The sequence below is a fragment of the Malania oleifera genome, chromosome 2, assembly GCF_029873635.1.
Source record: "Malania oleifera isolate guangnan ecotype guangnan chromosome 2, ASM2987363v1, whole genome shotgun sequence".
Taxonomy (NCBI): Eukaryota; Viridiplantae; Streptophyta; class Magnoliopsida; order Santalales; family Ximeniaceae; genus Malania; species Malania oleifera.
Window position 1 is genome coordinate 116,646,353 of NC_080418.1, and position 24,981 is coordinate 116,671,333.

Consider the following 24,981-nt stretch of genomic DNA (forward strand, 5'->3'; position numbering starts at 1 on the left):
TTTATATTTCTTACTCCAATAAATAAGTTCCTGCCATTTGATTTTCTTCAACAATATCCATGAAAATAAAACAGAATTTATGAATTTCCACATCCCTCAAGTTTTGGAAACTTTTGGATGCCTTCATGCTGCTATCCTGAATTCCTGATGCTAGCTTAAAGCTAAGTGCCATTGGTGAAATGACCATACCCTCCATTTTTATGTTAGTTTATCTTATGTTTTGACATTATCGGTATTATATTTGTTCAACTTCTAAGTATTGTTTAATGTTTTATAGCGCACCAGATTTTACACTGCATATTTTCTTTGCATATTTTGATATGATCCTAATTTTTATTGTTGTTTAGGTGCTTTTGTTTATCATTTGGGGTTTCAGTTGTTGCAAGGTCAGTTCTGATTCTTTTATTCGCACTGGAGAGTGGAGACTGGTGATTAAAGGACATGACAAAATTGTATGAATCTGTTTAATTTGATCATGTGATTGGATTTTTTATTTTTTATGTACTCTCTAAAATGCAGATTGGATGGGATTCTGTTATGAGAATGAGTGCAGACTTGCAGGATTTATTTCTGTATGAGGCATTTTTGTATTATAATCCTCTTCTTCTTGTGGTGAGTTGAGGACTGTGTTCCTTTTTATAGATTGTTTTAGTTCTTACACTGTTTTTCTTTACTGAAACATTTTTATTGGTTCTAATGTTCCAGACAATGATGGTTTGGCTTTGGGGAGTAAATTTATGGGTTTTTGCCCAATCAAGTATAAGCTATGCAAAAATTTTTGATCTCGACCAAAGTCATCTTACCCACAAAGAAATATGGAAGGTATCATAATTTTGTGAATCGTGTGTGAATTTAACAGATACACAACTGTTGACCCAATTTTGCCTAATTTTATTAGATTATTTTTTGAAGCTGTTCCAGATATTACTTATCTGACCTTTTTGTACTTTCCCTTTGTTGCAAGTACTTGTGAGCCTTTTCATCCCTTTCTTCTTTGTTGTGCTATACTTCTGCTTTTACCTTTTGGTACATTTTTTTTTTGAGAAGAGATAATCTTCTCAGATTTTAGCTTCTGTGCCACATGTTTTTTAGCAGGTTCTAGATATTATTTTTGTTTGCTAAATATTTTTTTTTGGTAGAAGGAGAAATGTATTAATTAGAAGAAAGAGGGAGAGGGAGAGAGAGAACATACAGCGCAAGAAAAGGAGGAAAAGCCATTTTTTTAAAACCCAGACTGGTGACCAACCTGGTGAAGCTACTGGGTTAGTCGAACTGGTGGATCAATCTGGTAATTGAACCAACAATACACACACACACACACACACACACACATGTATATGTATTCTTATGTATATGTATGCCTATATAGATGTACATACAAATTACAAAGATACTATTTATAAATGATAATAATCAATTAAAAATAAAAATATTTAACAGCAAAATCTGAACAATTTTTTTTACCATTAATTTTTAAACATTTTTTAGCATTATAATAACAATTTTTATTATAAAATATTTAAGGATAGCAAGAAAATATTTGATTTGGTTGAAAATTATATTTATACATATATATGTATATATGTATGTGTGTGTGTGTGTCTATATATATATATATATATATTTTCATATGAGCAAACATATATTCGGGGTCTTAAATTTCCATGAAATTGTCGAAATTTCCTCTCAATCACTCTCGAAACTGAAATGGCAGTTCATGTTCATCTCACAAAATTTCCATCGAAATTTCAACCAATCATCCGAAATTTATCAAAATTTCAAAATTTTAACTATAGAATGATATTTCCTTCGAATTCAAATGTAAGATTTAAAAAAAAAAAATAAAAAATTGAAACAAAATATTATTATAAGAGGTTTTAGCAACAATATTTTATATAACCATTCATGTCCAAATTTTCTTTATTTATATAATAGATTTTATTTAATTGATTGATGAAATTCATTCAAACCAACCAAATATGTTATATTAAAACTATTGCACCTTATACACAACATAGATGTATTTAATATATAATATATTAGTCCTAAAACTTAAATTCCTTTTTAAAGTTTCATGAAAGAATTCCATGCTTTATTCCTAATTTCCATCATTTTTCAAATCAAAATTGAAACTTACATTGAAATCGAAATTTCCGTCGAAACTTCTGTACTTTTGGGCCTTTGAAATTTTAATTGATATCAAATATATTTATAATTTTTCAAAAGAATATAGCACAAAACATAATTAGGTGCAGTGGTAAGCTGCAGGTTCTCCTTTCAAGATGTACAAGGTTTGAGCTCGTTAACCAAAGTTTCATATATGATTTTATATAAGGTGACCTGGCCGGTCCAGGTCCGGCCAAGTTAGGCCGACTCACCTGGTTTTGAGTTGACCGTGGTCCGCTTCAATTCCTGGTTTTGGCAATGCACCTGGACTGGCAATGCAGTCAGTTTGGTCCAACTCAGTTGAGCTGGCTGGTCTGGTCTAAGTTTTAAAATCATTGACAAACATCCTCCTAATCATTAAAAACTAAAAAAGAAAGCACGGAAACATTGGTACAACCAAGCTTTTCCGATTCCTTTGAATAAGAGTGAAGCATACCCCTTTGAAATAAAAAAGCACAAGCTCACAAGGATGCAAGAAAGTCTATTTTATCCAAAGCAGGCTTGAAGGCAAATGTTGACCCTTGATGATCCGACTCTTTCTCTTGAAATGCACCAAGTCACAGCAAGTACAGCACAGCTTCACAAAATCCTTGCCTTCTTATTCCCCACAAAGCCCCTAAAAGAAGTAGGAAACCAGCCAAAGAATTTGCGGGCAAACTGATTTCCTTTTAAAGTCTAGACAAATAAAAAAGTTTATCCAATATACTGCGAGTGGCAGATTTTTGCAGGAAATTATGAATGAGATTCAGCACTACTTTGATGGTAATGCAAGAAAATATATGAAAGAGGTTCACCAGTACTTAACGCATCAAAATAATATCCAGATAGTATGCCTTATATAAGGCCCTCTAACCTACAACCCACTATTGGTATTACCTGTCTATGGTTTTGATTCTGTCTCTTAATTTTTGCTTTTGAAAATTCCCTGCCCCTAAAGGCCCTCTCCTTCTAACACATGTTGGGATCTTCTTCTCATGCAGCAGTAGATTCTTTTTTCAATAAAAGTTTATTTCTAACTGAATCTTCACTTTTGTGATCATTTTCTTTTCATAACTATGTCTCATTACATTGGCTTTAATGTTGACTGTAGAAGTGGTGGGATTCTGTTCTTTGCCACTTGATATTGATCTTTTGGTGCATTGATGCTTTCTGCTCATAACTTTTTTCTGTGGCACAAGCCTCTCTCTCTCTCTCTCTCTCTCTGTGCACGTGTGGCATCTTTATATTCTGTGATTTTACTCCGCACAGTGATTTTCTTAAATTTTCTCGAAGTAACACATGTTTCCATTTTTTTTAGTGTGCCACATGGATGACAATTATTGTCCCAACCAGCATGACAGCATATCTTTACCTTTATTCTCATGGAGAAGTATCATTGGCTGCATCACAACCAGTGTAATAGATGCTTCCTCTTTCATTAATAATTGACAGTTGCTTATCTTTAATTTAGTATTGTGAATCCCTGATTTGCATGATTTGTCTGTACTTTCTATATGTTATATTGTTATGGTTTTCTTTCATATGTGCTCAATCTGCTTGCTTGTTTTGCTGAGCAGCAGCAAAAACAGCACTGGCTCATTTCTGAGTGACAGATGCAGAGGCTTAACTGAGTAGTGTTGAAACCTGGTGTTCTTTATGCTTCTATCATGTTGACACTTTGTGGTTACTTAAAGATCCTGTGATCTGTGTGGATTTAGATTACTTGTTAAGGTCAATATGGCAAATATCATTTGCTCAAAAAACAGGCATACTCTTGTCTTGATTGACTCTGGGGATATTTGATGAGATCTAGTATTTAACTGTGATGTTGCCTTTAGTTATATGTCATTTGGTCCTGGTTACTTATTGCGATGATATTCTTTGATTAGATTTCATAAATTCTTTATGATATTTGTGAATGCTTGCATATTATCTTCCTTTTGTTGGCCTTTTGTGTTTATTACACCTTTTTAGATGTGTGCACACCATGCATCTACCAAGGGATTTATCCAAGCCCCTTCTGTTTCTTCTATCAAGTGGATGCCATTAACTTTCATGTTGCATCAAATTCGTTTTCAACTTATTGCATCAAATTTGTTTAGTGTGGAGTTCAATCCATTTTTTAAAATCACTTGTCAATTGCAGATTTTGCTTATAAATATTGCAAGTTTAGCTAAGCTATGGTTGATAATGCCCTACGATGATTTTTTTCCCTGGTCTATAAGTGTTGGGAAACTCAATTTGTTTCACAAACTATAAGCATATGATCTAGTGTGAATATTTAGCAACTGTAAGGAAGTTTTATATGAAGGTCTGACTGATCTAAAGAATGAATGCATTTATTAAAAGTTGAGTTCTTAATATATCAAGCATAGGTAAGCTGTGTTTGCATCTGCTCTCCATTTCTTTCAGATCATTATTAAGTACTTGGTGATGATAGAGTGTATGGTGCTATGCATTATTGATGTATCCTTTCTTGTGGATGTATTTTGTTTTGTGGGCTGGGGGGAACAATTGTGTGCACAGAAAGAAGTGTGGACTTTACTTTGTGGTACCTTTGCTCATATTAATGCTTAAGCACTGTGTTAAATTTTGCAGTTTGTTTACTGCAGGTGCTCTTATATGCTGCTGTTGCAATGGTTCTGATATTCCCTTTTGATATTTTTTATTTGTCTTCGCGCTATTACTTCTTAAGGACTCTTTGGCGGATCATTTTTCCACTACAGGCAAGTTTATTAATTGGTAATGCTCATTAAGAATGCAACAATATTTGACATTTTTTTAGAACTGATGATTATGCCATCCTAATTTTTGTATAAAAATATGATTCCACCATTGTGCCCAATTAGCAAAATTTTTGCTTCTTCTGATGATAATCTATTATGTACATTTTCCAAGTGAAATTTGAATATTATGGAGTTCAATTCATTTGAGTTAGGTTCATCATTGATCAGAAAAAATAAAAAATAAAAAATAAAAAACTGGTGTGAGTTGGCATAATTGATCTTTGTGCTAAATCTTCTTAAGAATAATATGAATTAAATATATTAGTTAGGTTGCTTCCAGAAGGCTTTGATTGTTTTTTTCAAAAAGGATTGCAAGAATGTCTCACTTTTTGTGGATTTTGTTCATAAACATGGTTTTCTCTAACAGCAACCTGAGAAATTGTAAAACAGTTGTATTTTCCAGTGTGAATCATTTGTTTTTTCCTGAATTTTGATGAGAGCTAAAACTAGTGAATCTCTCCTGTGGCCTGCTTCCTCACCATTCTTTTTCTGCTTTATTTCTTTTGTGTGGAGGTGAAGTGTCATGACATGAATGTGTACACCCTTGACCAAAAATATAAAGACACCACATCAACAAGATCAATTGCAGCCTGGAGATTGAGAAAATGCTGCTCATAAAACAAATAATATGAAGTTTTAAGCCTTATAGCCTTTACAATGCTAAGAGATGGTTTGGTTCCTTCAAAAGTTCTACCATTTCTTTACCTCAACCATTTGAAAATAGTTAGAGGAATCAATTCTAAAATCTTTAATCTCTGTCTGTCATAATGCCTCTCCAGGCCCTCCAATTGTCAAAGACACAAGCTGATGCCACCCACTGAATCCCCTCCATTGCCAAAGAACTTTTGCATGGATTTATTGTCCATGTGCAGCCAACAAAGAGATGATCCACTTTCTTATCTTCACCCTTGCAAAGAGAACGCTGACTCATCATTATACTTTTTTTTTGGGGGAAAATTTCAGCATTAAAATTCTTTACGAAGCAGCTTCGAAGTGAGAAAATGTCACTTCGGTAGGGACCACTTGTCTTGCAAATGGCCTTCCGAGGAAAAACTCATTTTTATGCTTCTTCCTCTCAATTCCCTATGTCAATGATCCTGAAGAAGATCATATTTGCTCCTTGAACTTCTCCATTTTACTGCATCCTCCCCTTACGTTGTTAAGCTTTTGCCTTACAAACATCCAAAAAACTAATAAAAATTTCCAGTTCCTGGTCCTAGTCCTACATTCTTAATAAAGGAACATCCCACATTACTCATCTCTGTGAAACATGCTAATATGGCCTGTCCAAAGCATAGTTATAAGCAAAATTATTTAGCTCGAGAAATTGCCTCTTTAAAGGGAAATTTCCACACCATATATCATGCTACAAGAATACCGATTTCTCCTACTTCAAAGCTAACATCTTCCTTTTCAACCATAAATCTCCAAAGCCATTTACCCAACAAAGCCCTATTAAAGTTGAATAAGCTGTTGACTCCAAACCTTCTTTATGATGAGGTTGTTTCACCACTTCCCACCTTTCCAAATGATACTTAAACACACCCCCGGGCGCTGGCTCGGGTGGCAAGGGCGCTCGGCTGAGCCTGTGACCCAGGTTAGCTGCTCGGGATCGATTCCTGCTGCCTTGAGCAAATCCCGATTTACCTCCCTACAGGGTCTTGGGGTGGGTTCTGTGGGGCGTGGGGATTAGTCTCGGCTGTGATGCATCCCAGGGTAATCTGGTAGATGCCGGCTGGGGACACCCGGACGATATCCAAAAAAAAACAAAATGATACTTAAACACTTCTCAATGCTGCCACAACGAAATCTCTTCTGAACATCCTCCGACCTCTTACTTATCAACAAGCCCCAAATAAGGAAAAGCTACACGAAGGAAGCAAGCAGGTTGGTTCAGAGTACTTTTAATGACTGTAACCCTTCATCCTTTTGAAAGAAATTCTCTTCCTTCCTCCTTTTGAAGACTTCTCTTCCTTATTGTACTAACACACACACATGGATATAGAACCTTTTATGTACATATGTACATATATATCCATATGCATGTGTGTATATATTTCGAATCTGTCTGCACTTTTTTTAAGAGTAACCAAAAAACCAACGAAAACTTAGTCCCATGAATAAAATAACTTAGGAGCAAAAAATCACTATAGATTTGCAAACCTACTCCACTGTGCAGTGAGGTCTTATATATTTATGTGTGTGCGTGCACATGGGCGCACATGCAATAAAAAGGCTATACCCAGTGCACAAGGCTCCCACTTTGAGTGGGGTCTGGGAGAGGTGGATGTCGGCAAGTTACCCCCATTTTTTGGAGAGGCCGCTCCCAAGTCTCAAACCCAAGACCACCCATACCGAGGTGGAGGCACTTTCCATCATATCCGTTCCATAAGGAACGATGCCATCCGTAATCAGCAAGTGACCCTCCCTTCTTTTAGTATTCCTGTATTTAAAAACATGTAAGAAATCCTTGGTCCAGTGCTTTAATCAGCATTTGCCTGAAAATCTTGATTTCTGAAGTAAAAACAGGAGGAAGAGGGAAAAAAAGGGGGAGGGGAGGTTCCCTGCCTTAGGCCCCTGGAATGGTAGAGAAAATTGGTACCCTGTTCGCGGAGAAAGCAAAAAGAGGTGTAGATATGCACCTCCACATCCATACCCTCCACTGATGCTCAAATCTCGTTCTCTTCATTATGTGGAGAAGTAAACCAACAAAAATGGTCATTGTCTTTCTCCATATCAACCGCACGCATCAGTAAATAATCCCTGAATAGCTTCACTATCACAAACTTTTCTCATAAATATTAGTGAGCATTTTGAGCATATTAATTATAATTCTTCAACCCCCCCCCCCCTCGCCCCACATTCTCCTGGATTCTCCAGTAAAAAAAGCTGTGGTGAAACCATTGGGTCCCAATGAATTGCCCCCATTGCAGTCTTTGAGTGCCATATTGCCACCACGTCTCCTTTTCAATAGGAGGTGTCTCAATTCAAATGATTGTATCATCGCCTATCTTCGCAAAATCTACCCCTTCCAATAAAGGTCGATGCTCAACTGGTTTGGTGCTTATTATTTTTCCATAAAAGTACAAATTGTCTCTTCCATCTTGCCTTCCTGTTCACAAATACGTCCATCCCACCCCCTCTTTTTTTTTTTTAATAAAATTGCACTTACTAATATTTCCTTCTCCATGGAAAAATTTTGTGTTTTGTCCCCTTTCTTTGGCTAAAGAGCTCTCAACTTTTGTCACCAAGAAATCTCCTCCATTAAAATAATGTTGGAAAGCAAAGTATCTTCTCTCTTTCATGTGCCTCAAGGCCAGGGGGACATAAATAGGTTCCACTTATTCAATGGGATGAATGGATATGATAGGATTGGACCCAACGACCTCCCAATATTCCAGTGGCTACATTGTGATTGGTATTGTGGCTGGATTGCTGGAATACTTTTGTGGTCTTTATGGATGCTTTGACTGTTCTAGCTTTGTTTTTTTTTGTTTTTTTGTTTTTAATCTTAGATCACTTATTTATTTTTAATGTGGGCAGGCTATAACATTTTCTGATTTTTTCTTGGCTGATATATTGACCTCCATGGCAAAGGTATTTATCCCGTTATCTGATTTCATAAATAGAATCCAGCATATGTATCTTAGTTCTGCTAATTTTAAAGGTGATTTTAATCATATCCATGTGTGTGGTTTTGTATTTAGTCTCTTGACTTATGGATAAATTCTGTGATATAAACAGCAATTAAATTTGTGAAAATTTTATTAAGACTAGTGGCTGATTCCCTCCATAGTTTGTTCACTGTTTCAATGGTTAAACCTTCTGACTTCGCATGGGTTTGAAGACTTTTTTAAGTCACTTTTTTTAGTTTTTGTAGTAGTCTATACAGGAATCTAAGTTGCTTTTTGGAGTTGTTGATTAATAAAATTATATATTTGAGGACTTCAGCTTCCAATATCTTTGTCTTCTATTTTGTTTGAAAGCCAAGTCTTGAGAACACTTATTTACACTAATGGGGCCACCTAACTGGTAAAGCAACCTCCAATTCAGGTGGCTTTAAGGTTGTGACAAGTCCAGTTTATCAAATGCCATGACCATACTTTAGATGGCAATCAGGATTGCCATTTTATTTTTGTTGCAGTGGTTAATTCCATAGTCTATGTGAAATGATAGGTTTGGTCTCCATATTTTAGAGATCATAAGTGTTAGTAGTTTTGAATGAACAATCTCACAGCTAAAGCATCATGATGCGTTTGATGCTTTGACATGATCTCTGCATTTGTCTTGGCTGTTGCGTTACCTGAGATCACCTAGAAAGCTGAATTGATCTCAGCTTAACATTGACTTTTTAACTTTGTGAAAATTTTAGCCTTCCAGCGGAGAATAAGAATCCTGTAGTTTCCTCATTTTGTAGGGTTGGAGACTACTAGATCTAGGGAGAGGGAGGTTTGGGTGTCTAGGTAATTTGGTATCCAAAAGAATTTCCTATTTTCCTTGGTGGGAAAGTGCTTATGGTGTTTTCCCATAGAACCTAACTCTGGCAATATTTCTAAATTTGGGCTGCAACAGAACAGCTGGGATGTAAGTTGGAGCTAACATCACTTACTCGAATCCTCGAGAATTTGTGCACAAATGTATGATATTTTCTCCCTTGATGTTTGTTGTAGGGTTGGTAATAGACAGCGAATTCGTTTTTGGTTGGATCATTGTATCATGGATTGAGGAGGCTCCTTTGGCTTACATGCAAGGTCTTAAATTTCGATTTCGACTCAAATTTCGAAGCTCCAAAAGTACGGAAATTTCGACGAAAATTTCGATTTTGATTTTGATTTGAAAAAATAACGGAAATTAGTAGTATAGCATGGAATTCTTCGTGTAACTTTAGAAATGGTTAACAAACATAATAATATAAGTTTTAGGACTAATATATTACAAATTAAATACATCTATGTTTTGTGTGAGGTGGAAAAGTTGTAAAATAGTATGTGTATCAAACATATTTGTAAGATAATGTACATTAAACATATTCAGTTAATACAAATGAAATTCATAAATCATTATTATTTATTATACAAATAATGATAATTTAGACATGAATGGTTAAATAAAATGTTATTGTAAGTTATTTTTTTCATTTAATTTCAAAAGCACTTGTAATATCTTTTGTTTCGATAAAATGAATAAAATAAAATGAGATAGAAATTTCACTTCACTCCTAAATTTCTCATTTGAATTTTGACGAATTTTCATCGTGTAGTTAAAATTGTGACAAGTTTCGCTAAGATTTCGAGATTTCGATAAATTTCGGATGATTTGATGAGATTTCGATGGAAATTATGCAAGACGAGAATCAACTGCCATTTCGATTTCAAGGGTGATGGAAATTGGAAATTTCAACAATTTCGTAGAAATTTAAGACCATGCTTACATGTACCCTCATTTTTTTGGTTATCTACTTGTATGATATGTTTCTGACCTCTTGAACGGGAGTGTACAGTCTTGATATTCATTTTTTGTGTAATTTTAGAATCCAGTGGTCAAGAGGATGATAAAGAGGTTTGATGGGTGGAAGGGGTCTCTCTTCTCTTTAGGGGGGAAGAAGTACTCTGATTCAGGCTTGTTATTCAAGCATTCCCTTTTTTATTGTATGTTTTTAAGATTCCGACAGGGAATGCTAGTAAACTTGAGAAAATCATGAGAATTTCTGTGGTCTGGCATGGGGGGATGGTTTGTATTAATTTGAGTGATTCTATATCTTTTGAGCTGTCCTCTTTAGTGGGGTGTGGTATTCTTAATTGGCCTCTGATTTTTTCAGGAGTGCCTCTAGGTGGTAATCCTAGGACAGTGGAGTCTTGGGTTCTTGTGGGGGAGATGGTGTCCAAAAGGTTGGATGGGTGTAAGGGTGTTTTTATTTTTCGCTAGGTGGGGTGTATTACACTTCTTTAGGCTTGTCTTGCTAGTTGCTAGTATCCCTCTCTCTATTCTTGTCCATTTTAAGGATTCCTGTGGGGGCAGCTAGAAATATGAGAATGTCGTGTGAGAAACTACAGTCTAGGGTGGGGAAAAATAAGGATCATTTGGTTAATTGGGAGGTTGTTTGTAGGTCTAAAAAGGAGGAAGTTTTGGGGCTTGGAAAGTTGGTGTCTAAGAATATTGCTTCAATGGGTGAATGGTTGTGCGTTTTCCATTGAGGAGTCTTCCCTTTGGCACAAAGTAGCTAAAAGTAAACTTGGCTCACTGGGTAACGAGTGGGATGCTAATTTGGGGCTGAGATATTCTTGCAACAGTCCTTGGGAGGGTATTTCACAGTTATATTTTCTTTTATTCCTCACAATAGATTTATTGTGGGTCATGGGTATTGCATTTGGTTTTGGGAAGACATTTGTTTAGGGGATAGGAATCTTCACTTTCAACTTCTTTTCCTCATTTGTATAGACTGTCTTCTTTTTCTTCTTTATTTCAAATTGGGAGCAATTCTCGCTGGATTTCCATTTTCCTAAGGCGCTTGATGATAAGGTGTTGGAGCTCACCTCATTTTGTTTGTTGGAGGGTAGTCATCCTTCTAGGATGAGCAACTATAGATCATGCATTCTTGATTCTTCATGGTCATGTTAGTCTCTTTTTGAGCATTTGATCCATAAAAACATGTCCTTCCCCCTTCATGGTTCTATTTGGAAGATCAAAGTCCCGTCAAAGATAAAGGCTTTTATTTGGTTAGTTGTTCTTAATTTAACACTAGAAATCTGTTGCAGAGTAGGGAGTCTTTTAAGGCTTTCTCCCTGGATATATTTTTCTATATTTTTCAGGATCTGTCTCTCAACTGTTCTTCCATTGCTCCTTTTTCATGGAGGGTGTGGAATAATATTTTTGGCTTATTTGGAGAGATTTGGGTTTCTCTGTAGTCGGTGAAGTATTATTTGGCTATCTCGTTTTCTGGTTTTGGAAGGGGTAAATATTTTTCAGCATGTGGAGGTGATTTTGCCTGTTTTGTGGGGGTCATGGATGGAGAGCTGTTCATAGTTTCATGGGAAAGAGGATGAATCCATGCTTTGGGATACGATTCAATATTTGGCCTCATTGTGAGCTTTTGTAATAGGCTGTTTCAGAGGAGTCTCTTTTTCCGATCTACATCGTGGTTGGCAGGCAGGGCTGTTTTGGTAATTTTTATTTTTTGTTTGTTTTTCTTCTAAGGAGGATTTCTTATGCTCTGTATTATATTTGTCGTTTTTTTAATGAAATCTCTTCTTTTTCAATTAAAAAATTATATGCATGGTTGCTAATGTCTTATAAATGTCAATGACACAGTTACTGTATCCTCAATATTCTATGTATTTTTTTTTTCCTGAATATCGTTTTTTTAACAGAATCATGACAACTACAATTATATAGTTAAAAAAAAAAAGGGGGCAGCCCGGTGCACAAAGCTCCCATGCATGCAGGGTCCGGGAAAGGGGCAGACCACAATTATATAGTGTAATAATAAAATTTGTGCAACAAAATAATTAATTTATTTAAGATAAATCTGTAAGTGGTTCATTCTTTGACAGTCTTTCAAATATTTTTTAATCTAGTGGACAATTTTAAAAATTGTCTTAAAAATATTTAAGTACCTGTGTACTAAGAAAAATTTCAAAGTTATTTTCATTGTACATAACGGATTAAATGATCTTTTGAGGCCTAAAAATGATATTAAATTTCCATGAAATTGTTGAAATTTCCGTCAAAATTCCCCATCAAAATTGAAATGGCGATTAATTTTCATTTGACAAAATTTCCTTCAAAAATTCCTTAGTGCTTCAAAATTAATCAAAATCTCAGAATTTCAGAAAAAATTGTTGAAAATTTAACTATAGAGTGAAATTTCCTGGAGATTCAACTTTGAGATTAAAAACCCAAACAAAATTTCTGTGTTTATTTATCTTTTTTCTTATAATTAGAACTAAAGTTCATTACAAGAAAAGGTTTTGAATTATAGCTTTGTGACTCTTGAAATTATATGAAAAGTTTTACTTAGATATTAGCCACAACATCTTATTTGACCAATTTTGCATTATTTATTTGTACTTTTATAATTAATAATATTTGATTGATTTAATGTTTAACTTATTTATGAATTTCATAAATTAATTGATATGTTTAGTGTGATTATTATATTATAGTTAATGCACCAAATGCGCCACATCTGTTCATGAGACATTTTATTTGTAACATTGTACTTCCAAATCTGCATTATAATGTCTAGCAGTAGTTTCTAAAGTTTCAAAAAAGAGTTCCCATGTTATAATAGTAATTTCCATCAATTTTTAAAATTGACATCGGCATTAAAAGTTGCATACTTTTGAAGCTTTAAAATTTTAATTGAAATCAAAATGTGGGACCTTGGGCCGAAAAGTCAAGACCTAGTGCACAAGGCTTCCATGCCAAATTTGAGGATCTTGTTGGGGAGGGGTGGGGGGCATGATCTATGCACCCTTACCTCTGTAAATGCACTTTCAAGGCCTGAAATCCAATAATTTTTACATTTAGCCTTGAAGTAAAATATGCTTTATAAAACCACCTATCATTTACTAATGAATTGAATTTAAATTTTTTAAAAGTGGGATTTATACTAATCTGTAGAGCTCGTAATGTCCACGCTAGCACGAAAAACTATCTTTGTTTCATAAAAATGTGAAAACTAAAAAGAGGAAAGTAATTTTTGTGGAAATTTGTAGAATTCACAATGTTAAACCTTGAGCTAGGAACAAGAACTGAGGTAATAATATATTTATATTTGTTTAGATATGTACTTGACTTTGTACATTCTTACCCTTACCATTCTGAATTGCCTATTTTGTGCAGGTAGTTTCAGATTTGGAGCGTTCAGTTTGTCGAATGATCCATCGACAGGTTAGTGTTTTTCGTTGATGTTGGAGTTTCCTCGTACTGTTAGATTAATAGCTTTAATTTCAAAGTCTTAATTTTGATTTCGACTCAAATTTCAAAGCTCTAAAAGTATGGAAATTTCGATTTTGATTTGAAAAAATAATGGAAATTAGTAGTAAATCATGGAATTCTTTTATGAAACTTTAGAAATGGTTAATAGGCGTAATAGCACAAGTCTTAGGACTAATATATTACAAATTAAATACATCTATGTTGTGTATGGAGTGGAAAAGTTGTAATATAATTTGTATATAAGATAATGCGCGTTAAAAATATTCAATTAATATGAATGAAATTCCTAAATCATTTAAATATTATTTATTATACAAATAATGATAAGTTAGACTTGAATGCTTAGATAAAAAGTGTTGCTGTAAGTTTATTTTTTCATATAATTTCAAAATTCTTGTAATAATCTTTTTATTTTAATAAAAAAATATAATAAATTAAAAGAGAAATTCCATTTCGCTCCTAAATCTCTCATTTGAATTCTAAGGAAATTTCATTCTATAGTTAAAATTTCAACAAGTTTCGGTAAAATTTGAGATTTTGATAAATTTCAAATGATTCATTGAAATTTTGATGGAAATTATGTAAAATGGAAATCGACTGCCATTTCAATTTCGAGGGTGATGGAAATCAGAAATTTCGACAATTTCGTGGAAATTTAAGACCATGATTAATTAGGTCTTTATGTGGATCTCTTTTTCTTGCCATGATTCTTGCTGCTTAATTAAACTTTCTGCCTTTCTCTTATGATCTCTCCTGAATTTCAATTTCTGGTATTTTACAAATTGTTCATGCCATTAATTTTGTTCTAACCTCAAGTCCTTGCATGTCATAAATATCTTTGAATTTAGTTGTGTACTGTTACTCTCATTTGAGAAATCTTTTTCTATTTTTTTTTAATTTGAGAAATTGGCCTTTTTTTCATTTGAGAGATCAGCCTTTAATTGTACACTGCAGTGGAGTATAGTTTACATTAAATAAATAGGTTGTTGTTTGGTTGTGCTTTAGAGTAGCAAGGAGAAATTTAAGATCAAGAAACCTTCAAAATTTTATTTTGTATGTATATATGGTATCGCCACATTGTCAAAAACTTAGGAGACATTTACTTATTTGCTTATTTATTTTTGAATTGGTGGGTGCATGGCAGGGTAGGGAGGGAGGGGGTGTTGCCCTAAAAATGAGTTTTTTCTTTGTTCATGCTACGGAGGCTCATTTTAACTTTAGTTGCATTTGTTTACTTTTTCTTTCATGCTATTGTAGTTCATCTTTTGTAAATTTGAGCATATCATCCCCTTATTGGCTTTCTTGGAATTTTTGCATCATTATAGTTTGTGGCTTTCAACTTTGAAGTAGGCTGATGCATTGGAATTTTTTTGAGAAGGAAATATAAGTTTCCATCTCCAGAAAGTTATGCATAAATCATATTTTAACTTAGTGGAACATTTGTTGATTAACTTGTTCATTCAATCGTACTATTGCTTGGGAAGGATAAGGATATCCTCTGCCATTGTAGACAGATTGTAAGGATGATGTTATCTACATTTGCACTTTGATTATGAGCTTCCTGAGTTAGTGACGCACACACTCATATGAGTATGAGAAAAAAAAAAAAAGATGGAGTTGAGGAGTTTGGAAACTTCACAATTTCTTTTTATTATTTTAAGTGGTGGAGAGGACATTGCTGTAATGTTGGGGTATTTTGTATTTGGGGCCTTGTAGATTCCAAGACTTGGTGTTAGAAGAGTAGTTTGAACTTGATGTTTGAATGTAATCATTTGAATAGGTTGTTTTATGCTTAAGCTGTAATTTAGCATTTTGCTTTCCTTGTCATGGTTTTCATGATCTCACTTTGGCACATTTCTTTTGAGGGTGGGGGAAGGGTTCTAAATGGGAATGAGAATGATGTAGTTTCTATTATTAGCTCTTTCCCTCAAGTCTTTGGCGTTGCATACTGATCAACTTGTCAATGAGCAATGAATCAAAATTTATCTTCAAGTGCAGGCACCCATTGCCCTTGTTTACCCATTGTGTACATCATTTGATCTAAGGAGTCATACTTCATTTCTGTCTAATAAGAGAAGTTAACATGTGCAGGTTGCTACCATTGCATGGTTTGAAGCTGATTCTGTTTGTGGCAGTCATTCTGTTGCAATTCCTTTGGTTCTTGTTTTGCCTTATATTTTCCGTTTGTTCCAATGTCTTCGACAATACAAGGATACCAGGGAGAAAACCACCCTTCTGAATGGTAAGCTCCTTTTTCATTATTATTAATATTATTTTTAAGTATCTATTCATTATATGCTGTATGTGGATTCTGATGAACTATCATGTACATTGGCTATCCTTATTCATTTTCAATTGTAGCTTAATTTTTAGTTTCTAGTCAGTTGTCATTTGGGAATATGCCTTTGGACATCTAGGGATTGGTCATTTATTACTGGTGGGTATGTTTGTTTGATTAGTTCTTCATGAGAGTAAAGGCAATAGGGTTGTTATCGGGGTGCAATTTCTAAAAATCCTTGTGCTTGATAGATTATTGTCGTATTGCTTTTTTTTTCATTACACCATTGATGTCATATGAACTCTTTTAGTTAAACCTTTTGAGTTTTCATGGCATTGTGTTTTTTGTACTTCATCAAAAGAAACCTCATATTAAAAGCACCTTTATCATGAAACTGTTGGAAGTATTTTATTATACGCAACAAATTAGCTATGTGAAGAGGAGGAGAAGATGATAATGAGGATTGAGTATGACAACAGTACACAACTGTTTATTTTTTGTTGTACTTACAAGAGATATAACAAATTTTATGATTAGAATGCTATGATTATATGGCTTTGATTAAGTGACTTGATTATGCAAATTAATTACAAATTTAATATATAATAAATAACATCTAAGACCTTAAATTAATAAAATGTTGGAACTTGTATAGATTAGGATTTTTTTTTTTGTGTGTTCCTAATAGTTTAATGGTATATATTATATTACTTTTTTGGTTGGCAAGAGAATTCGTTGAAGGCCATCATGGGGGTGCCACCTGTTGGGAGGACCCATACCCCCTTCCCCTACCCAAACTTATTGCACTAATTTGAAGCCTAGGACAGGTTGGTTGGGGCAACAGATCTGGATGAGATTGTTGAGAGCACTTATGGAAGAAGATAGAGATAATGCCACCTATCAAAAACAGTCTCACCACTGCTGCCCTCACCGTCAATTGCGATAGACTTGTGATGACACCCCAATAACCATTTGATATGCTGAGGATGAATACTAGAGAGAGAATGAGAAGGGAGTCAATGGGGATACAGCTTGTTCAGCAGAGAAAGATCAAGGTTGAAAAAATTGGATGACAAACATGGCAAACTTAGCCAGGTCAGAGAATGTAGCAGCAACAATGATCTAGGTTGGTCACAAGGAATCACCACCAAGAAAGGGAGGTAAAGTTAAGAGTATGGGTCTGCACACCAATGATTTTCCTGGCGATCACTTGCAACCAAGAAGAAGGAGAGCTTAGGAGACCCTCAATGGGCTCCAGGATCCCTCTCCAACCCTCATGTTAGAGTATGGTGTGTTGAAGAATGAGGGTTTTAGCGTTAAAAGCGATACCTTCTTCTACTCAGGAGAAGATGAATACATACCTATATCGGGGTTTTTCAACCATAGCTTGAAGTGTCCTCTAATTGAAGGCCACGTGTTGGAATATGACTAGGGGCTTATTTTACCCCAACAACACCCATGTACAAAACAGTATCAAACGAAAATGAGAAATCACGTGCGATGTCAAAAAATTCAATAATTGTATGGGTCTATCATGTACGACCCAATTTGCCAATTAATAGAAGTGGTAGTCCATCTGTCTTTGATTATATTCAGCTAGTTGATCCTTAAAATGTTCTTCTATTCCTTCCTTCCACACAAACCAAAAATATTAAGGGGAATAAGAATCAAAGCTTTCCTTCTTCTTGACATGACCGAATATCTTCCCACGCCTGATTTCTTTCTCAACTATCGTAACACTCATAGCAGCAACCACTATTTCTTGTCTTCCCACACCTTAATCAGTGTAGTTGCTAGATCCCAAAGATTACTAGTCCAGGAAAAATGTAAAAGGATATGATCAATTGTCTTAGCATCTTCCATGCACAAATAGCTTCTGTTGAGAAGGGGCAGTCCTCTTGTTTGGTGTTTGTTAATTATAAGGATCTTCCTAGGAGTTGCCTCCATACAAGAAAAGCAACCTTTGTGTTGAAGTTGAACACTTGAACTAGGGTTTGATTTAAGTCATAATGACATGTTAATAAACAGGTCAACCAAAACCCTACCCGTTTAGATAATGGGTTGGGCAAGTTTGGGTTGGATGACCCATTTTCTTTTTAAAAAAAAAATCATGTCTCAGAATTGTAGTTTTTTTTTTAAAGGATTTTCTTCTTAAATACTGGGATTTGAAAGTGTTACAAGGGAAAAATAAATAGGTATTTCACTTTGGTGTCTTTTGGGGACGAACAATGCTTCTTCTTTGATTGTTAGGTTCTTGTTTACCAATACTTGGGGGGATGTCTTTCTAAATGTGGTAGGTTTTAGTGAAGCCTATATCTGATCACTGCTTAGTGTTAGATTCTCATCCTCTTCAGTGGGGTCCTACGTGTTCAAGTTTGAGAATATGTGGTGAGCACATCGTTCTCTTCAAGAGTGTATTAAGAAATGATGGATTGAGTTTTTTAGGGTTGTGAAGTTTTCAAACTTATGAAAATTTGAAATTTGTGAAAAAAAAAAAATCTAGGAGGAGAAAAGAGGCCTTTGGCAATATTCAAAAGCGAAAAAGGAGGTTCTTGCTGATATTGGATGTTTGGACAGTTTGGAAGAGTGCGGGTTGTTGGTTAAGGAGGATAGGGCCTGGAGGACCTATATTAGTATTGATTTGGAAGCGAAGGGAGGATATTAGCATTGTCCATCTTTCTTTCTTCTTCTCAACTTTGCTTCTCAGCCTTTTGCACACTATACTAGAGGGGTACATCTTTCTCTTTAGTTTTTTACCGTTATCGACTCGAAAGGAATGCTGATGGTCGGGAGAAAGACTTTCGACCTAGTTATCGAAGGTGAGAGCACCAACATCCTCAGGCTCATGGAATACCCAAAGGAAGAAGAACCTCCATTTTTGTGGAGCTCGAGGAGTTTGAGTGGTTCCTTCTTGCTTAGGAAGATTTCTGGGTGATGAAAAGAGATAAGCCCACAACAACATCGTGGTTTCACAAAATGAGGAACAAGGACAAGAATTTATTGCTGCAACTAAACACGAACAAATTTGGATGGTATCTTGCTTTATTGGAGACCAACAATGGATGCTGGAGAAACTTGGTCTTTCTAGAGGGATGTGGCTTGTTGGGGTGGCCAAGAATGTCCGCTGCGGCAGCTGATCTGGGTCATCGTATGCTTCTCCCCTTGAAATGGAAGTCTTAGGCTGCTGTGCACATGAGACCAATGTCGCTCATCTTGCACCTGAAGAAGAAGATGACACCTGTCTCCCTTGAGGCTCCATTGTCTTTAAACAAGCCAATTTCAATATGTTATTGCCTCAATGCAGTAAATCCATAAAGCTAATCTTGAGCAATGACCAATCGCAAGGCATGGAAGGGTCGGGGAAGACAATTGGAGCCACACACTCATTCTTAGCGTCACCCCTGACAATATGGGCATGGGAGCATTTACCATCAGTCTCCCAGCCCCACTAACTATTATGCTATTTCAGCCCAACTCTTTCAGGTCCTTCAAATTACACCAAGGTCCAACCAGGGTAGTAGAGAAGATGGTTTGTTTAGGGGTGACTACCCCTCTGCAGGACCCTTCCTCTCAGGAAGCAGCAACTTATGAAGTAGAGGAAGATCTTAAACCAGGATCCTCCTATTCACAGGCTGCTGTCAACGATCTGGCTCTGGTTCCAGCCTCCAAAAACTACTTTGAAGCTCTGCAAAGTGCAAATTAGCCCTAGCCCAGAGGATTTGCAGGGTAGCCTCAATTTTGAAATGCTGAATGGTTTGGACCCAGAGTTCCCACTTCATGGAGCAGGTTTCTGTTGGGTTCTAAAAAAGGTGAAGATGATCAGTAAAGCCATCAGGGCATCCTTCAATTGTTTGAAGACAGGGCTCTGAGATTGAGATTGAAAAAAAAGAGAAGAGAGGAAGCGGAAACTAATTTTAAAAAACCTTTGGAAGCAACAAAAAGCTGGACACCAACAGGGAGTTAAAATGCTTGGAATATTCGGTAAAGTTCAATAAAATGGGATGATGCTTAACGTGGCGGAGGCAAGCAACAGCAGGGTTCACATTGTTTAATCATGTTAAGGAAAATCATATCTTGGAATGTGAAGAGGCTTAATGACATATCTAAAAGGAGTCTAATCTAAGTCTATTCTCAAGGATTGATGAAGTGACATTGTTTGCTTGCAGGAAACCAAAGTGGAGATGATGGACCAACTTTTAGTCAAAGATCTTTGGGGCCAGAGGGCATGCGTTTGAGTCTCCCTTGGTGCTGAAGGTAGTGCAGGGGCCATTCTGGTTTTCTGGATTCTTAATGTTGTGGAGTCGTTGGATGCTCCATTAATTCCCACTTGATTTCGTGTTTCTTTAAAAATCTGGATGACAACTTTCTTTGGATTCTCACTAGAGTGTATGGCCGAAGTGAAGGACCCTATAGACATTTTTTCTAGATCAAGTTTTTGGAGATTAGAAGCTAGTGGGACACTCCTTGAGTTATTGGAGGAGATTTCAACATGGTGGTTTATCCTTGTGAAAAAAGTTAGGGTGGTTCAGCGAACAATTGTATAGGAGAGTTTTTGGACTTCATCAATGTGAATGCCCTCATCAATATTTTGCTCATAGGTGACACTTTCACATGGTCCAACTCTAGAGAGCCGCCTACATTCTCAAGGATTGAAAAAATTCTTAGTTTCAGACGGTTGGCATACTTACATCCCCAAAGTCACTTAGAGCCTCCTTCCTAGCCCCATCTTGGATTACTTCCCTATTCTCATTGACATGGGAGGAGTTAAATAAGAGTCAACTCCTCTTCTCTTGGAGAACATGTGGCTAAAGCACGATGGTTTTGGGGACCTTGTTAAACTTTGGTGGTCTACGCTTCAAATCAAAGGAAAGCTAGCTTTGTGCTAGCATCAAAACTAAAAGGGTTGAAAGAAAAGCTAAATGTGTGGAATAAAGGCACCTTTGGAAATATTCAACCAAAAAAGGTTGCTATTCTTAATAATGGCATCTAGGAACTTTATGAGTAGGAGCTAGGTCAAGGGCGTAATGCTAATGGAAGGGCCAAAAGAGTGTCAAAAAAGAATTGATTGAGGTTGTCCACCTTGAAGATTCCTTAGGAGGAAAAAATCTGGAGCCTATGGCCCAAGGAGAGTGATCAAAACACTAGTTTCTTTCACCAAACAGAAAATACCCATCGCGGTATGAACATTGTATCGAACATAGTAATTGGGGAGAACCTTGATAGTGGATGAGAAACTAAAGAGGGCATTTTTGAGTTTTATAAAGTCCCGTATTCTGAATCCAAAGTTTGGAGACCTGTGGAGGATGGAATCAATTTTAGATCTCTTAGCTCTCCCACCATGAAGTGGCTAGAGAGACCCTTTGAATACATCCTTTAAGTGACTAGAGATTGTGATGAGGACAAAGCGCCTGACCCTGTTGGTTTCTCTTTGTCATTTTTTTAGTCAAACTATAATGGTTTCTCAAGCAAAGCATTATCAGCACCTTTGATGAATTCTTTAGATTAGGTAGATTTGTGAAAAATACTAGTGCCACCTTTATAACCTTGATTTTGATGAAAGTTTGCTCTAAATATAAAATATTTTCATCTAATCGGCTTGGTGGGAAGCATCTATAAGATCCTAGCCAAAATCCTTGCACGAGGATCAAAAGTACCATGCTATAAGTTATTGAGCATCACTGGCATGCCTTTGTGGCTTGTGGACAGATCATGGATGTTTTCCTTATGGAAGTTGTGGACTTCTATTAGAAAGAAGGATAAAGTGGTGTGGTGCGCAAGCTCGACATGGAGAAAGCCTTTGGTCACATCAACTGGAATATTTTTCCATATCTTCTTAGGAGAATGTGCTTTGGAGAGCATTGTTGCGACTAGATCAGTCATTGTGAATACTCCAAGCTTCCCAATGTTCATAAATGGTTGTTGATTTGATTGCTTTCACTCCTCTAGAGGTTTCCCCCCTTCTTGTTCATCATGGTGGTCGAGGTGCTAAGCCTCATGCTGAAGAAAGTTATAAAAGTGGGGCTTCTTAATGATTTCGAAGTGGGCAAGAACGAAGGTCCATGGAAATGTTACATCTTTTCTTTGCGGATAATACTATCATTTTCTATGGAGGTGTCGCCTTTAGCATACTCAATCTTTGATGCATTTTGGCATGGTTTGAGGCAATTTGGGCTTGAAAGTAAATCTTGGAAAAAATGAGCTTTTTCATATTGGTGATAGCAAGAGAGGGCTTTTCATTGCTAGCCTTCTGGGTTGTATGATGGGAACTTTCCCCATTATCTAGGGCTCCACTTGGAGCCAAATTCAAAGATAGAGGAGTGTGAGACCCATTATTGAGAAGTTAAAAAAAAATAAAAAATAAAAATGGCAGGATGGAAAAGGAACTTCTTGTCAAAAGGTGGCAAATTTACTCTTATTAAAAGTACCTTAACAAACCTTCCCGTCTATTTTCATGTTTGTCCTTCATTTATCGACTTCAGTAGCCAAGGGACTTGAAGAAATTCAACTTCCACCTTGTCAAATGGGGCATGATTGAACAACCAATTTGTACGGGAGGATTGGGGTTGAAGTCCCTCTACATTTCAACAAAGCCCTTCTTAGGAAATGGTTCTGGGGGTGAAGGAAAAAAACTACCTTTAGGGGAATAATTGCTTCTAAATATGGGCTTAATCATAATGATTAGACCACTTGGGCTGGTGGAGGACCATACAGTCTAGAGGTTTGGAAATTCATCAAGAAAGGTTGGGATATTTTTTCTCTATTATCAGATTTACTTTTGGCTTGATGTGTGGCGCAACTTCTCATGGATTCACATTTGGAAGGCAGCTTCCCCTACAAAGGTTGCTTTTCTTGCCTGGGAGGTAACTCATGGAAGATTTTAACCCTAGACAGCTTGCACAAAGGGGGCTGACCATCGGCAACAGATGTTTTCATTTCATGGCTGGTGCAGAATTAGTTGAGGACATCCTCCATTGCTCCTGGACTAGGAACCTTTGGAGTATCTCAGACCTTGACTGGACCATGGTGGGCTACTGCCAGCTCTGTGGAAGGGGATTTGTTGGCTTGGGATGGGATGGGATTTGGGCAACCAAAGAGGAGAATGGCTTTGTCTTGGGAAGGAAGGAACAGGAGAGCGCTCAAAAATTCAACTAAGCCTCTTCAGATTAGTAAAGAGCGACGGGTTGCTGCCATTCCAACTGGCATGGTGGCCTTGTATTGAATGACCACAATGTATTTCTAGATTTGTTACGCACTACAGGGTGGTTGACTCTGTGTACTCTGGGTTGGCATCCCCTTGATGCCCAATTAATAAAGTTCTTTAACTGATAAAAAAAAAAATCAGTTGGTGTAAAAAATCAAAGGTTAATTGATGGAGGGGGACTTTCATTCTAGATTTTTTCGGAGGTTAGCTAATCAGAGACAGAGGAAAACCTTTATTAAGGAGTTGGAGTTATATTCGGGTAGTTTTGTGAGAGATAATATTCTAATAGGAGTGGTGGAGATTTTTATAGAAATTTATACGCTGAGGATTGCCACTATAGATTGATGATAAAGGGACTTAAGTTCTATTGGGGAGTATAAAGTTTTCTAGTTGAAGAGGCCTTTTGATGTTGAGGAAGTGTAGGGGGAATGATTTTGAGATGGAAAAAGATCAGATTCCAAGGCCTGATGCTTTTACAATTGCTTTCTTCCAAAATAATTGGGAGGTCGAGAAGAGGATATAATGAGGTTTTTTATAAGTTCTATCACAATGGGGTGATGGCAGCAGCGTGAAATCTACTTTTATTGCCCTAATTCCTGAGAAAGAATAATCCAGAAATGTGAAAGATTTCAAGCCTAGCAGTTTGATTGCAAGTCTCTATAAGATTTAACAAAGATTTTGTCTAAGAGACTAAGAGTTTTTGTGGGATACACTTAATTTGGTTCAATTTGCTTTTTTGAGGATAGACAGATATTGGACATGGTTTTGATAGCTAATGAAGTGGTTAAAATATGTGAAGAGGAGGGTGGGGTATGGGTCATGTCATTCTAGAATTATATTTTTGAAGAAGTGTATGATATGGTGAGTTGGAGTTTTTGGATAAGGTATAGGGTAAGAATGGTTTTGGGATTGTTTGGAAGAAACAAACTAAGGGGTGTTTATCTTTGACCAATATGGTTGTAGTTGTGAATGGGCAGCCTAGGGATTCCTTTAGAGCTTCCAGGGGTTGCGGCAAGGGGTAGGGATCACCTTGTTAGTTGGAATATGATTGGGAGACCGGGTCTAATGGGGACTTGGTGCTTGGTATTGTGTTTTCTAATAACATTTCTTTAGATAGGAAATGGTTAAGGAGGTTCCTTTTAGAGACGAATTCCCTTTCGCGCAGGTTTATTAGAAGTGCGTTGTTCATTGGAATGATTAGGCTAATTTTTGTTGGAAATGTTCTAGACATGAAACTTGCAGTGTTGGAATAACTGCGGATTTTATGCTGAACTCTTCCTTCCAAAGCTGGTTGTGGCCTAAAAATTATGGTGAGTGGATTGTTTGAGATGAAGTTGGCATTCCTATATCTTTCTTCATTACATAATCTTGCAATAAATTTGAATATAATTTTTTGGATTTTATGACTTTTTATGATCTTCTCTAAGCAGGGCATGCCTGGTGTGCTAATTTTCGTATTGCTCAATTTTTTAGCTTAGCTTTGCAGTAAAAGTATGTAAACTAGAATGACTAATTTTTAGTTTTATTTTGCTCCCTGGTTATGAAAAGGTTGCTGCTCTATTAGTCTTTCACTTCTTTTCTGATTCCTTGTCTTTTGGTAGCATAATTGGTTCAATACTAGTCTGCACATA

General features: G+C 36.2%; 1 protein-coding gene across 6 annotated transcripts in view; it reads left to right on the top strand.

Annotated features, from left to right (window-relative positions):
• LOC131149768 (uncharacterized) overlaps positions 1–24,981 on the top strand; it is a 39,780-nt gene that overhangs the window by 13,022 nt on the left and 1,777 nt on the right. For 3 of the 6 annotated variants that reach the window (XM_058100503.1, XM_058100502.1, XM_058100501.1), the window contains 8 exons: positions 348–428; positions 520–612; positions 706–822; positions 3,464–3,559; positions 4,758–4,871; positions 8,475–8,528; positions 13,776–13,823; positions 15,963–16,113. In XM_058100503.1, the coding sequence (XP_057956486.1) occupies positions 348–428; positions 520–612; positions 706–822; positions 3,464–3,559; positions 4,758–4,871; positions 8,475–8,528; positions 13,776–13,823; positions 15,963–16,113 (754 nt within the window). The remainder of the gene's footprint in view (positions 1–347; positions 429–519; positions 613–705; positions 823–3,463; positions 3,560–4,757; positions 4,872–8,474; positions 8,529–13,775; positions 13,824–15,962; positions 16,114–24,981) is intronic. The other 3 variants (XM_058100504.1, XM_058100506.1, XM_058100505.1) reach the window with 1 other exon arrangement.